The 12,877-nt window shown below is 46.7% G+C and overlaps 1 protein-coding gene across 1 annotated transcript; it reads left to right on the forward strand.

The window, feature by feature from the left end:
- The first annotated feature begins 235 nt into the window (after nt 1-235).
- Nucleotides 236-11,851, forward strand: DUOXA2 (dual oxidase maturation factor 2). Its single transcript, XM_087941483.1, has 7 exons — nt 236-286; nt 2,106-2,265; nt 3,926-3,983; nt 4,677-4,811; nt 6,391-6,604; nt 9,868-10,079; nt 10,956-11,851. The coding sequence occupies exons 2-7, from the start codon at nt 2,119-2,121 to the stop codon at nt 11,156-11,158; spliced, it is 969 nt and encodes a 322-aa protein (XP_087797609.1). The 5' UTR covers nt 236-286; nt 2,106-2,118; the 3' UTR covers nt 11,159-11,851.
- Nucleotides 11,852-12,877: the final 1,026 nt, after the last annotated feature.

Raw genomic sequence — 12,877 nt, forward strand, 5'->3', positions numbered from 1 at the left:
CGTCCCGGGAAAGCCGCCTGCTCACCTGGTCAGGTGCGATCCCGCCGCTGCCGCTCGCGGTACTGCCGCCGCTGCTCCAGCCGCCCTGGACTGCCGCCTCCGCCGCTGTCCGAGGAGCCAGCTGTGGGGTGGGGACGGGGGGGCGTGGCCGGGGACCTCCCTCATTTGCATGCCACCTGCGCGCGACCCCCCCCTCCCCGCTCCGGCTGTATAAGGGCCGAGCGCGGCTCTGGGCGCCGGCATTGCGCTTCGAGCTCCTTGGAAGGCGCAGGGGAAACCTCGCGAGGTAAGGATGCCCGCTGGCCGTTGCCGGGAGGAGGCTGGAGTCAGGCTGCTTGAACCCAAAACCTTTTGGGGTCTGATGACCAGAGCACTTTTTCCTTGTCTCCGGCCACCTAGTCCCAGAGAGAGAAAGGCAGAGAAAAGATGGAAAGAAAGAGACAGAAAGATGAAAAGAGAGAAAGAAGGAAAGGGAGAGACAGAGAGAGATGGAAAGAAAAAGAGATGGAAAGATGAAAAGAGAGAGGAAAAAAGATGAAAAGAGAGAAAGAAGGAGAGAGAAAGAGAGAGATGGGAAGAAAAAGAGATGGAAAGAAAGAGAAAGAGATAGAAAGATGAAAAGAGAGAGGAAAGAGACAGAAAGATGAAAAAAGACGGAAAGAAAGGAGAGAAAGAGAGAGATGGGAAGAAAAAGAGATGGACAGAAAGAGAAAGAGATAGAAAGATGAAAAGAGAGAAAGAAGGAGAGAGAGAGAGAAAGAGAAGATGGGAAGAAAAAGAGATGGAAAGAAAGAGATAGAAGATGAAAAGAGAGAAAAGAGACAGAAAGATGAAAAGAGATAAAGAAGGAGAAAGAGAGAGAGAAATGGGAAGAAAAAAGATAAAGATGGAAAGAGAGAAAGAAAAGAGAGAGAAAGAGAAAAGGATAGAAAGGAGGGGAAAGAAGTAGGGGAAAGACGGAGAAAGAGAGTCGCGTGCCCCTGGGCACGTGAAGAGTGCTTCTATCCTCTGCCAGCCACCATCTCCGCAGCCTCGATCCCCGGCCGGATCTCTTCTTTTCAAAAAACCCAGCTGGGCTGAGGCTGCTGCGGATGGACAGCCGTAGCGAAGGGTCCCACCCGATGATCTCGGGGAGCTCCTCACGGTTCCCATCGGCAGGCGCGTGTGTGTGTGTGGTGGTGGTGGTGGTGGGTGGGTGGGGGAGAAGCATTCAGAAAGAGAGCCGGTCCCGTGGAGCTCTTTTCGCTTCAGATTCCCTTCTCCCTCGGCTCCTCTCGCTTCGGGGGGGCGGGGTGGGGGGAGCCAGCTTGGTGGGAAAAGAGTTCCCTTGGCTATATAGCAGCGCCTGCGGAACGCCTGGAGACTAGACGGAGGAGAGTTGGGTCCTTCCTCCCTTCCTCTCCCCTCTTCATTGTCCTTCCTTCCTTCCTTCCTTCCTTCCTTCCTCCTCCTCCCCTTTTCTTTCTTTTCTTTCCTTCCTTCCTTCCTTCCTCCCTCTTTCCTTCCTTCCTTCCTCCCTCCCTTCCTCCTTCCTTCCTTCCTTCCCTCCCTCCTTCTTTCTTTCTTTCTTTCTTTCTTTCTTTCTTTCTTTCTTTCTTTCTTTCTTTCTTTCTTTCTTTCTTTCTTTCTTTCTTTCCTTCCTTCCTTCCTTCCTTCCCTCCCTCTTTCCTTCCTTCCTTCCTCCCTCCCTCCCTCCTCCTTCCTTCCTTCCCTCCCTCCCTCCTTTCCTTTCTTTCTTTCTTTCTTTCTTTCTTTCTTTCTTTCTTTCTTTCTTTCTTTCTTTCTTTCTTCCTTCCTTCCTTCCTTCCTTCCTTCCTTCCTTCCCTTCCTTCCTTCCTTCCTTCCTTCCTTCCTTCCTTCCCCTCCCTCCCTCCCTCCCTCCTTCTCTCCCTCCCTCCCTCCCTCCCTCTATCTCCCTGACTTTCCCAGCCGCAGAAAGACTTCATCTAACACCCCCCACCCAAAAAGAAACTTCCAAGAAGTCGAGTGCCTCCCAGTCCTTTGCCCGGGACCCCTGACTCCCTGTCGCCCGGGTTCTGATGGCCTTCCTCGCATCCACACGACCGAGAATCTTTTCGCTAACCCCCTTGTCGTCTCTTTTCCAGACCCGCAGCAAACATGACCTTGTTTGACGGCATCTACCCCTTCTACCCCCAGTCCAAGAAGCCCTTCGTCTTTGATGTGGACCTCATCATTGTCATCATCGTCTTTCTGGTCATCGCCTTCAGCTTTTTGCTTATCCTGCCCGGAATTCGAGGCAGAGCGGTGAGTAACCGATTCCCCAGGCCGGGTTCGAACCGGGGGACGAAGCGTCCGAGACCACGTTTGAGTCTGCCCGACCCGCAGGAGCGAAGAGTCGCACGCTCAGCTCTTGAAAAGTTCACCTGGATTCAGCGGGAGGGCAGTTTAGCCTATATAAGTCGTGCAAATGTGGCCAATCGGTTGTTGGATGCGGGGTTCAGGGCATTGAGTGGACCCCAAAAGGCGGGTGAATTCAGGAAGAGATTAAACGGGCCGTTGCAAATGCGGTGTGGGTGGGTGTGCACAGAACTGGCAAGGAGGACATTTGAGAAAGAGGGGGCTGTTTTTAAATGTGGTAAATAAATGAAATAAAACAAGTATGAAACTTCACAGGCCAAGCGTAATTTGCTTTCCGTAGAACAATCTGCACTATAATTTAAAGGGGGGGCGAATGGATGGATGTGTTTTTCCAGCAAGAATTTTTATTTTATGTTTATTTTAAGAGAAACACGTGTCTTTCTTTTTGCGGGTTTGGCTTTCTCTTAAAAAGCCACTTCACTGCTTGCTTTAACATAAAATGTAGAATTCTTCCAAGTTTTTCCCACGCCCCCCACCCACCCAAGTGATCTTTAATGCAGCAGATTAAAGCGACACAACAGTTATAATTGGCGGGATCGGGGTGAGAAAAATGCGCAAGGAATTCCATGAAGAGAGAGTGAAATAAGGGACTGGGCTGTAGATGAAGAAAGGGAGAACAAGGGCTTAGCTTGAAGAAGTAAAAAGGAAGATGTCAACACTTCTTCGCTCTCCTACCATTGGGTAGGAGATAACAGGTAATCAGAGTTGGAAGGAACCTGATAGGTCATCTAGTCCAACCCTCCCCGCCCAAGCGGGAGACCCTACACCAGTTCTGACAAATGGCAGTCCAGTCTCAGATAACAGATAATCAGAGTTGGAAGGGACCTTATAGGTCATCACCATTTCTGACAAATGGCAGTCCAGTCTCTTCTTGAAAGTCTCAAATGATGGCGCTCCCAGATATAGAAGCATAGTCAGCCTCACCGACAAGGCTGAAGAACAGTTTCTAACCGTGGGCTGTCAGACTTCTGAAAGGAAAATAACTTCATGTCAACATAGTATGATAGATTTATAGGGCATTGTGCAACTAGATCACATAGTGTAATAAGATTGGGGTTGGGTTAGGGACCTCTATCTTCACTGTGAGTTGTGTTGGGAAGTGGGGGTGTTGCACGAAGGGAGGTTCAGCCAATCTCATTATACATACGTTGTACTCTGACGATAAAGGTAATAATAATTTTTTTCTCTTTTGGAAAAGTGGAGAGAGGGAGGGAAGCTCTTGTTACATATTGATAGACAAACCAGGATCTGTTGGACTCCGTTCCTAAGTGGGATCTTGGGAGATCAAACATAGATTGAGATTGTCTTTGCTGCGGCCAGCGTTTCCAAAACTAGATTTATTGCATTTTTATCCCACTTGGAGAGCTTAGAAATGTGTATCGCAGGCTCTCTTCTCACTCCACCCCACCTCCCAAAACAACAGCCCTGTGCGGTAGGTTGGTCTGGGAAAGAGTGACTGGCTTCAACTCCCCCATGAGCGAGCGAAGAGTTGACTATGGGTTTTGTAGTTTTCACGACCTTTGAACCCTGATCTTGTTGTCAACAGAGGCTCTATTGGCTTGTTCGGGTCATCTCAAGCCTGTTTATTGGAGGAGTGATTGTTGGTAAGTCCTGGTTTCCTTCTTTTTATCTATCTATCTATCTTAATTTTGATCTTAATTTGGGCACCATGCTACAAAAAAGACGTTGAGACCCTAGAAAGAGCACGGAGAAGAACAGCAAAGATGGTTAGGGGACTGGAGGCTCAAACATATGAAGAAACTGGGCACGGTTGGTTAGTCTAGAGAAAAGAAGGACTAGGGGTGGCATGATAGCAGTCTTCCAATATCTCAGGAGCTTCCACAAAGAAGAGGGAGTCAAGCTATTCTCCAAAGCACCTTAAAGGCAGGACAAGAAGCAACAGGTGGAAACTAATCAAGGAGAGAAGCAACTTAGAACTAAGGAGGAATTTCCTGACTGTTAGAACAATTAATCAATGGAACAACTTGTCTCCAGAAGTTGTGAATTACTCCACCACTGGAGGTTTAGAAGAAGAGCTTGGATAGCCCTTTGTCCGAAGTGGTGTAGGGTTTTCCTGCCTAGACAGGGGGTTGGACTAGAAGACCTCCAAGGACCCTTCCAACTCTTTTATTCTGATCTGGATGAGTCTTCTGGATGGACAACTCAGTTCCAAGCATTTGCTTCCCACAGTAGAATTTTTGGGAGGTGGGAAGATGGAGTAAGACTAGTCTTAGGAATCCTGTCCTTCTTAGCTACTCCCTTCCGGAGATTCACGGAGCGGTTTCTCTCTCTTGCAGCTGTTCACTTCTCCTCGGACTGGGTGAGCGGAACGGTGGCAGCCAACACCACCTACAAGTCGTTCAGCTCCGCCATGGTCCATGCGGACATCGGGCTCCACATTGGCTTGTCGGGAGTCAACATCACCCTGGTTGGTGAGTTTGCAGGGCCACCAAGAGAAGGAGCTCCGAGCCAGGGTTAGAGATGGGGAGGGGAAGTTGGACGCTGCGAGGGCCAGTGGCCATCATCTTGGGAGACGGAAGGGAGACCTTCACGTTGGACAACCTTGGACTATGGTCTTTGCAAGGGCAAGCAAGCCCGGGGTGGGGGTGGGGAGTTGGGGGGTAATGCTGGCCTTTTCTTGTGGGAAGTCTGTTGGATGCTGAAGTCTGAGAAGGGACAGAGAGGCTGAAGCATGCGGGGGTTATAGAGAGGGAAGAAGAGAATGAACATTCTTCCTTTATGCCTCTTTCCTTCCTTCTTTCCCTCCCTCCTCTCCCCCTTGTCTTTCTTTTCTTTCTTTCTTTCTTTCTTTCTTTCTTTCTTTCTTTCTTTCTTTCTTTCTTTCTTTCTTTCTTTCTTTCCTTCTTTCCTTTCTTCCATCTCTTCTCTCCCCTTGTCCTCCCTCCCTCCCTTCCTCTCTCCTCTCCTCTCTTCATTGTCCTTCCTTCCTTCCTTCCTCCCTCCCTCCCTCCCTCCCTCCCTTCCTTTGGAAGCTAAAAAGAATTTCCCTTTCTTCCCTCCTTCCTTCTCTCTTCTCTTCCTTGTCTATCTTTTCTTCTCTCCTCTCTCCCTTGTCTATCTTTCCTTCCTTCCCTCCATCTTTCCTCTCTCCCTTTTCTTTCTTTCTTTCTTTCTTTCTTTCTTTCTTTCTTTCTTTCTTTCTTTCTTTCTTTCTTTCTTTCTTTCTTTCTTTCTTCCTTCCTTCCTTCCTTCCTTCCTTCCTTCCTTCCTTCCTTCCTTCTTTTCTTCCTTTCTTCCATCTCTTCTCTCTCCCTTGTCCTCCCTCCCCTCCTATCTCCCTTGTCCTTCCTCCCTCCCTCCCTGCTCTTCTTTCCAAAAGCCTGATTCAATTGCTTAGCAGGGTCTTCAGAGATTTGGACCAAGAGCTTTTGAAACGGAGTAGAAGGAAATGTAGCCAAAGCGGTCAGGGGCCCATCTTTTTTTCTGGTCCCAAGAGAGATCAGGATATCTAAGCGCTCCACTGCTGGAGGATCCAGTCCTTGTGGGGGATTAGAGAAACAACAGCTTCCGCCATTATTTGAGCCTGATAACTGTAGCTTGGTGGAGATAAACCACCCCGAAGCCACAATGGGAAGAAAGTTGACATGTGGGCCTCTGGAGTATTTCTAGCCCTTCCCAGTTCTCAATCCTCTTCCTCAGAGGTCTCCAAACTTGGCCGCTTTAAGACTTGTGGACTTCGGTTGAGTACTTCTTTGAGGTGGCCATTTCTGACCACCGCTCCTACCGCCTTTGGGAAAGGGAGTTTGACCAGCTGAGGAGGAGAGATGCGGCTCTCCTCGACCCCGCTGGCGGTCTCCCCCTTCTTCACCACCTCTACGGGGGTGGCTTAGCCCCGAAACCAGCCGGCTCGGGGCACTCCAGCGGCGAGCCCAGGCAGAAACCACGCACGATTGCGGATTTCTGTCTGTCGCCGAAGCCCTTCAAACCGGAAGACTCGGACCTCTGCTCTTCCTATTTAGAGGCTCACCACCAACTTGCGTTTTTTTGCAGGAAAACCCGTGGAGCAGCTCAACGAAACCATCAATTACAACGAAGAGTTCTCCTGGTGGTTTGGGAGCGACTACAACAAAGAGTTCGAAAAGGGGCTGCAACGGGGCTTACCCAGGCCCATCCTGTACGTGGCAGAGAAGTTCACTGACCACAGTCCCTGTGGCTTGAGCAATGTCTACCGCATGGCGGGCCACTACGCCTCTGCAACCCTCTGGTAAGGGGCCTCGTGCTTCTCAAAGAAGGGGGGGAGGGGATTCATCCAGGCAGAAACTAGAAAGAGGGAGGAGTTTGGGGGCCTGGATATTTCTGACCATCCAACCTCAGCTGAAAGAAATCTCACCACCTTTCAAAGCCCATCCGTGGTTTCTCTGTTGGACGGCCCTTGGAGTTAGGAGCGCCTCCTCTTCCCACCCCATAAAATTCTTCATTAGGTTTTTAAAGGGCCTCTGGGTTTCCCTGGGGCTGAAGCCCCCACCCCCCAAATCCCAAGTCCAGTTCTTTCCGCTTCATCTGACACCAGTCGGGTTTTCTCCTCCACTGGTCTGGAGCCACGGAAGTCAAAGTGGGGAAAATGCACAACAGAGAACTCCTTGAGGCCAAGTGGCTGATTCTGCCGGCCTGAATGAAAACAAGATCCTCAGCTTTCTGATCCTTTCTGACCGAGAAGCCCCAGATGGGAGGGTCCCGCTTCATGGGGGGTCAGGCCCCACTGCCAGTCTCTGTCCTACCAAGGCCCTGTCCCAATGCTCAGCAATGCTTCCTTTCCTTTCCTAAAACTGGAAGTGATAAGATACCGATAGAAGGGAATATGATTGGAAAAAAATATCTGAATGTGCAGAAGTGAATAGATTGACACTAGAAATTAAAGAATCTGAATATCATATGGTATGGGATTTGTTTTACAAATGGATAGAAAATAGAATAAACTAAAAGGGATTAGATGTATTCATAGAGTAATAAGAGGAATTAATGTATTAGGTATACTGGATTTTGTTTATTATATATATACATACATATACATATATATATATATATATATATATATATATATATATATATATATATATATATATATATGTTTTCTGAGGTTCTCAGGGTATTTGTATGTGGATCTTTGGTTGTTCGGGTTTTCTCCCGCGTAAGATTCGAAGTATCTAGGCAACGTTTCGATGAAGTCTCATTCATCATCTTCAGGCTTCTGTCTCCGGCTCTGTGCTTCTCAGAGTAATATGAGATTGCAGCTGCTTCCTCCTTTTAACTGCCAGTGGGGGTGGGACTTGATTGGGTGGGGGCTTGGCTGTGTTCTGATTGGGTGGGGGTGTGTTCTCATTGGTAGGGGTTTGGCTGTGTTCTGATTGGTTGGGGGTTAGCCGTGTTCTGATTGGTTGGAGCGTGTTCTGTTCAGGTGGGGGCTTGGTTGTGCTCAGGTTAGTCTTAGTTGCTGGGGGATTTGAGCTGGTGAGTTGTGATCTTGCTGTTTGGCTTCGAGTTCGTGGTCCTTCTGCATCTTCATAGTGGGTGTCGGTTTGCTTCATGTATGGCTCGGAGGGGTTTGAAGTGGGTAGTGATGCAGCTGCCGTGCAGCTTCTGGTCCATGGTCGTGTCTCATCTTCTGAGTGGGTGGGAGTCTGTTTTCTACATGGAAGTGTGGTGGTGGCATCTTGTGTGGCTCTCATGGGTGTGGGTCTGGTGTCCTTCTTCATGTTAGGTACTCGCCTGTTCATGAGGGCGGGTTTCCAAATGGCTGGAAGGCGGGAGGTGTCATCTCGTTTGTTCATGCTGTGTGGGCGTTTTTCTATCTCTATGGCTTCTGATTATTCTGCTGTTGAAGTGTTCGGTTTTGGCGATAGTTCTGGTATTTTTAAAATCAATTTCATGTCCTGTGGCTTTGAGGTGTTGGACCAGGGAAGAGGTCGTTTCTTCTTTTTTGATTGAGTTCTTATGTTCTTCAATGCGTGCACTTATTCTTCTGTTAGTTTGTCCAATGTATGTGGTAGGGCAGGCAGTGCAGGGGATTTCATATACTCCTTGGTTTTCTAATTCGATTTTGTCTTTGGGGTTTCTTAGGATGGTGGATATTTTTCTGTTTGTGCAGAATGCTGTTTTGATGTTGTGTTTTTGGAGGATCTTGCTAATTTTGTCTGTAGTGCCTTTTATATATGGGAGGAAGGCTTTGCCGTTTTCTTGTTCTCTGTCTTGGATTTTGGTTGGGGTTTCCTTTTGGATTAGGTGGGTAATCTTCTTTCTTTGGAATCCATTGGCTGCAAGTACGTTGGTGAGAGTGTGTAGCCGGAGACAGAAGCCTGAAGATGATGAATGAGACTTCATCGAAACGTTGCCTAGATACTTGAATCTTACGCGGAGAAAACCCGAACAACCAAAGATCCATATATATATATATATATATATATATATATATATATATATATATATATATATAGGAATGTGATTATTGTTATGTTGTTAAGTTGGATAAGAAGAATATTATTAATAATGACTAAGCAATTTGAAATATGTACCTAATCGATGCACAATTGAAATGAAATGGATTTTTGTATATAAAAAATAAAATAATTTTTTTACTATATACATACATACATACATACATATACATACACACATACATATACATACGCACACACATATCTATATATATTTATGTCTATCTAATCTATATATCTCTATCTCTATCTCTATGTCTGTCTGTCTGTCTATCTCTATATACCTCTATATCTATCTATCTATATTTATACCTATATATCTATATTTATCTATCTATCTATCTCTCTCTATCTATCTATCTATCTATCTATCTATCTATCTATCTATCTATCTATCTATCTATCTATCTATCTATCTTCCAGAGCAGGATTTTAATTTCTGCCACGAGCATAGAAACCATAAGTACTAAAAATATGAATGAGTTAAATATAAAAAAAGAAATCTATTTAAAAATTTTGATGATATTTTTTACTATATGGGAGTTATCATAGTATTATTAGTGCTATTAATTTATGTGTTATTCCATTATTAGCATTAGTATTAATGAATGTGTTGATCTCTATTATAGCATTAGTCGTAGTTTTGGTTTGTTGTAAATGGTATACTCAGACAAAACTCTGTATTCAAAGATATTTATGAATAAAATTATAAAAAGAAAAAGGAAAAGAAAAGAAAAGGAGGGGTTCTTTGCAAGGCTGGTGGGGAAAACCCCCTTCTTCTCCCTGGTGCCTCTTGGGCTTTGGGCTCAGGTCAGGGACACAACAGAACTCCAAAGGAAACAATAAACTCCCTTGCATTTTCAACACCCCTTGATGATGTTGGGGGAATTTGAAACTTAATTGGCCGAGAATTGAGCGGCGCAGGGAATTCTCCCCGATGCTAACCCTATTTCCAGCAGATGCCCACCTAAACCCCAGACCTCCTCTGCCCCCTCCCCCCACCTAACCCTTGTGTCTTTCTTCTTTGCAACTGCAGGGTGGCCTTCTGTGCGTGGCTCATCTCCAACATGCTTTTCTCCATGCCGGTCCCAGTTTATGGCGGCTTCATGCTTCTTGTCACAGGAGCCTTCCTCATCTTTGCGCTCCTGTCCTTCTCCACAGGGAGGAACGCCTGGTGTGCCATCCAGTTTGGGCTGGCATCCCTGAAGCTGGCCTATGGGGCATCGTTCTGGCTCACTCTGGCCACAGGTGAGCATCCCAAAGGGTTTTTTTTTCTTTCTTTCTTTCTGGAAGCGAAGAAATTTCAGTCCTGGCCATTCCTCTGCAGGTCGTTATTTCATCCATGGAGCTCCCAGCCATAGTTGTTTCTTGAGGTTCACCTTGAGTAGACTTGAGTAGACAATCGGTCCTCCTTGGGAGGGTCTTCCCCTCCTCTGGGTGGGCTTATCTACCTGGATCAGGGGTGTCCCTACAGGTTGTGGTTAAGGAAGTCATAGGGTCTGCAACAATGGTGCGATCCAAGTGCTGCTCATTTTTTTACTTGCATCACAACCAGGCTGGGTGCACACAACTCACTAATCCCAAAAGCAAGCCAACCTCATGATTCTAAGTAAGGTTTATGTCAGGGCTCTGGCAGTTACCCCCAATTAAATCATGAGTCTCTAGCCAAACTTCCAAAACTTACAAGATTATTTATGAAGAGTAAACATACCAGCGCTATCTGAGTGTAGCCAACTCTGAGACACATCATTCATTGTCACCCTTGACCCTGGTTTTCCGCCCACCCCTTGGGTGTATCATAATTCATATTCCCCAGTTAGAATTTTTCACGGCAAAAACTTCGGTCACCTAGGAACTATCTTTGAAAACATTTATGGAATGCAATCTGCTGCCCTATTCCCCTTCAGTTGGCAACTTTAAAAAGACCATAGAAATATTTTAGGAGTTGACAGTTTATAATTTAACCAGAGTCAGCAAGTGGTGCAAATATGCTAGTTAACCTTTTCCCTGGACTGTTATCGTGCATGGGTACAGCACACGTGTCGGAAAGCAAAGCTGAGGGGTGGTTTTTTGGGGGGTGTATGTGTGCCCCTGTTTCATGCTGCCCATCTCCTTCTCTTCTAGGGCTCTTCTGCTTCCTTGTTGGCATAGTGGTGATTGCCCTGCACTTTATCCAGCCGGACCTTCTGAAAGCGTTCTTTGACTTGGCTGAGGATGAAGAGGACGATGAAGGCACCCTGGGCGAGGTGTACGTCAACCCCTACTTCCACCAGACCCAGACGCTTTCTTCCCAGCCCGATTTCAAATTGACCATCAAGAACACCTAAAACTAAACTTGGCCCGGGACTTGCTGGAAAGGGGACTTTCACAAAAAGGGACATGGACACTGCGATGCCCCGGCCAAGCAAGCCACTGCCAAGTAAGGATGCACTCTTACAAACTGGCTCTTGGTGTCATCATAGGCTTTGGTAAGTCAACCACGTGAACGCATGGTTTGGGTCCGAAGAAGAATCATGGAACGCTTCTCTCGAAGGGTCTGGAGCCAATGCCAGCCATGCCAGGAAAAGAGTGGTGCCAGTAAGAGAGGTGGTCCTAATGTTAGCAGGAGGGGAGTACACACAGCAGACCCCGTTGCGGGTAGTGGTGGTACTCTGTTTGCTAGGGTTCCTCTATAGCCACCATCTTCCCCCTCCCGCCCCCCAGATAGCGAAAGAAGGAGGAAAATATGGGTGTCATGTATGGTCTGCAGCCTGCCCTTGGCTTGGTGCACTCAGAAGCTCTGGAAGATGGTGTCCTGTCCCAACAGACTATGGTCCAACTTACCAAGGAGCTTCTATAGCCAGCGGACATGTCCTTTGCATCACACAACAGACTACTTGGGCTGGTTCCGTTGAATGGAGATCCTTTCTCATGTCATGGGCCCAACTGAATATTTACTTTATTTGAGTTAGGCACTGCCTGACTCCAGCTGACTCAGAGACGCTTTGGAGCATACACAACCAACACATCAATAAGCATTTTTTTTTTAAAAAAAGCACTCCGCTTTGTTGTTCTACAAGCACACATCAAGGCTCCCCAAATACAGGGCGTAGAGTCATGCGGGGAAGGAGCAGAAAGGTTTAATGGAAGGTAGCTACTTCATCTCTACAAAGTTGTCTCCAGCCAAAGGTCTTTGTCAATCGGCTTCATGTTGGTTGAAGGCACCATAGATGTAGAAGAGAAAGAAATCAAAGCTTGGCTTGATCTCATGCCCAACAAAAGAGTCATACCTGTACATCCGCAAATCACCTTAGCCTAGATTTCAGGTTTTTCTTTTTGGTATCTGGCTTAGCAGATGGAGTGGACACCACATACACGTTGGAGGAAAGTCCTCCCCCTCTTCCTTAGGGGCTAAGAATTCTAGCCACCAATAGAAGATCTGGAGTTGGGGGCAAGGTTAAATATTCGTCTCAAAGCCGTAGCAAAATGTACCTTTGGAGGAATATCATGCTTGACCATGGTCCCTGTTTCATTCTGCTAAAAGTCCTTATAGTGCCTCCAAGCAGAGTGGCCTGGCTCTCAGTCAGAAGTGGGTTTCTTAAGCTACTTGTGGGGTAACTAAGTACCTCCCTGGTTGTTGTAGCTACCTTTGTGTACTTCTGGGCTGAGTACAGCTCTCCTAGGGAGCACATAGGAAGCAGTAAAGGTGCCTTAGCCAATTTTATCAATGACCTGGTTGTAGCTCTTGTTGTATTTTGCCGACAGCATTGTACTGTAGATGTATTATTTATTAATAAAATTCTGGAAATGATTGATGTCTTTGATGACTTATGGGTTCGGGGAATGAAGGCTGCTATCTTTACTGACTTATCTTTGACTTATCTCTTGGTTAGAGAGTTTGAATCATGCCTCATGCACTCATGTCATGTCTCCAAAACCATTTAATAAAGCCTTAGTAAAACCACACCTAGAATACTGCATCCAATTTTGGTCAGCACACTATAAAAAAGATGTTGAGACTCTAGAAAAAGTGCAGAGAAGAGCAACTACGATGATGAGGGGACTGG

The sequence above is a fragment of the Pseudonaja textilis genome, chromosome 13 (genome assembly GCF_049901715.1).
Source record: "Pseudonaja textilis isolate UNSWEBS1 chromosome 13, rPseTex1.2, whole genome shotgun sequence".
NCBI classification, from domain to species: domain Eukaryota; kingdom Metazoa; phylum Chordata; class Lepidosauria; order Squamata; family Elapidae; genus Pseudonaja; species Pseudonaja textilis.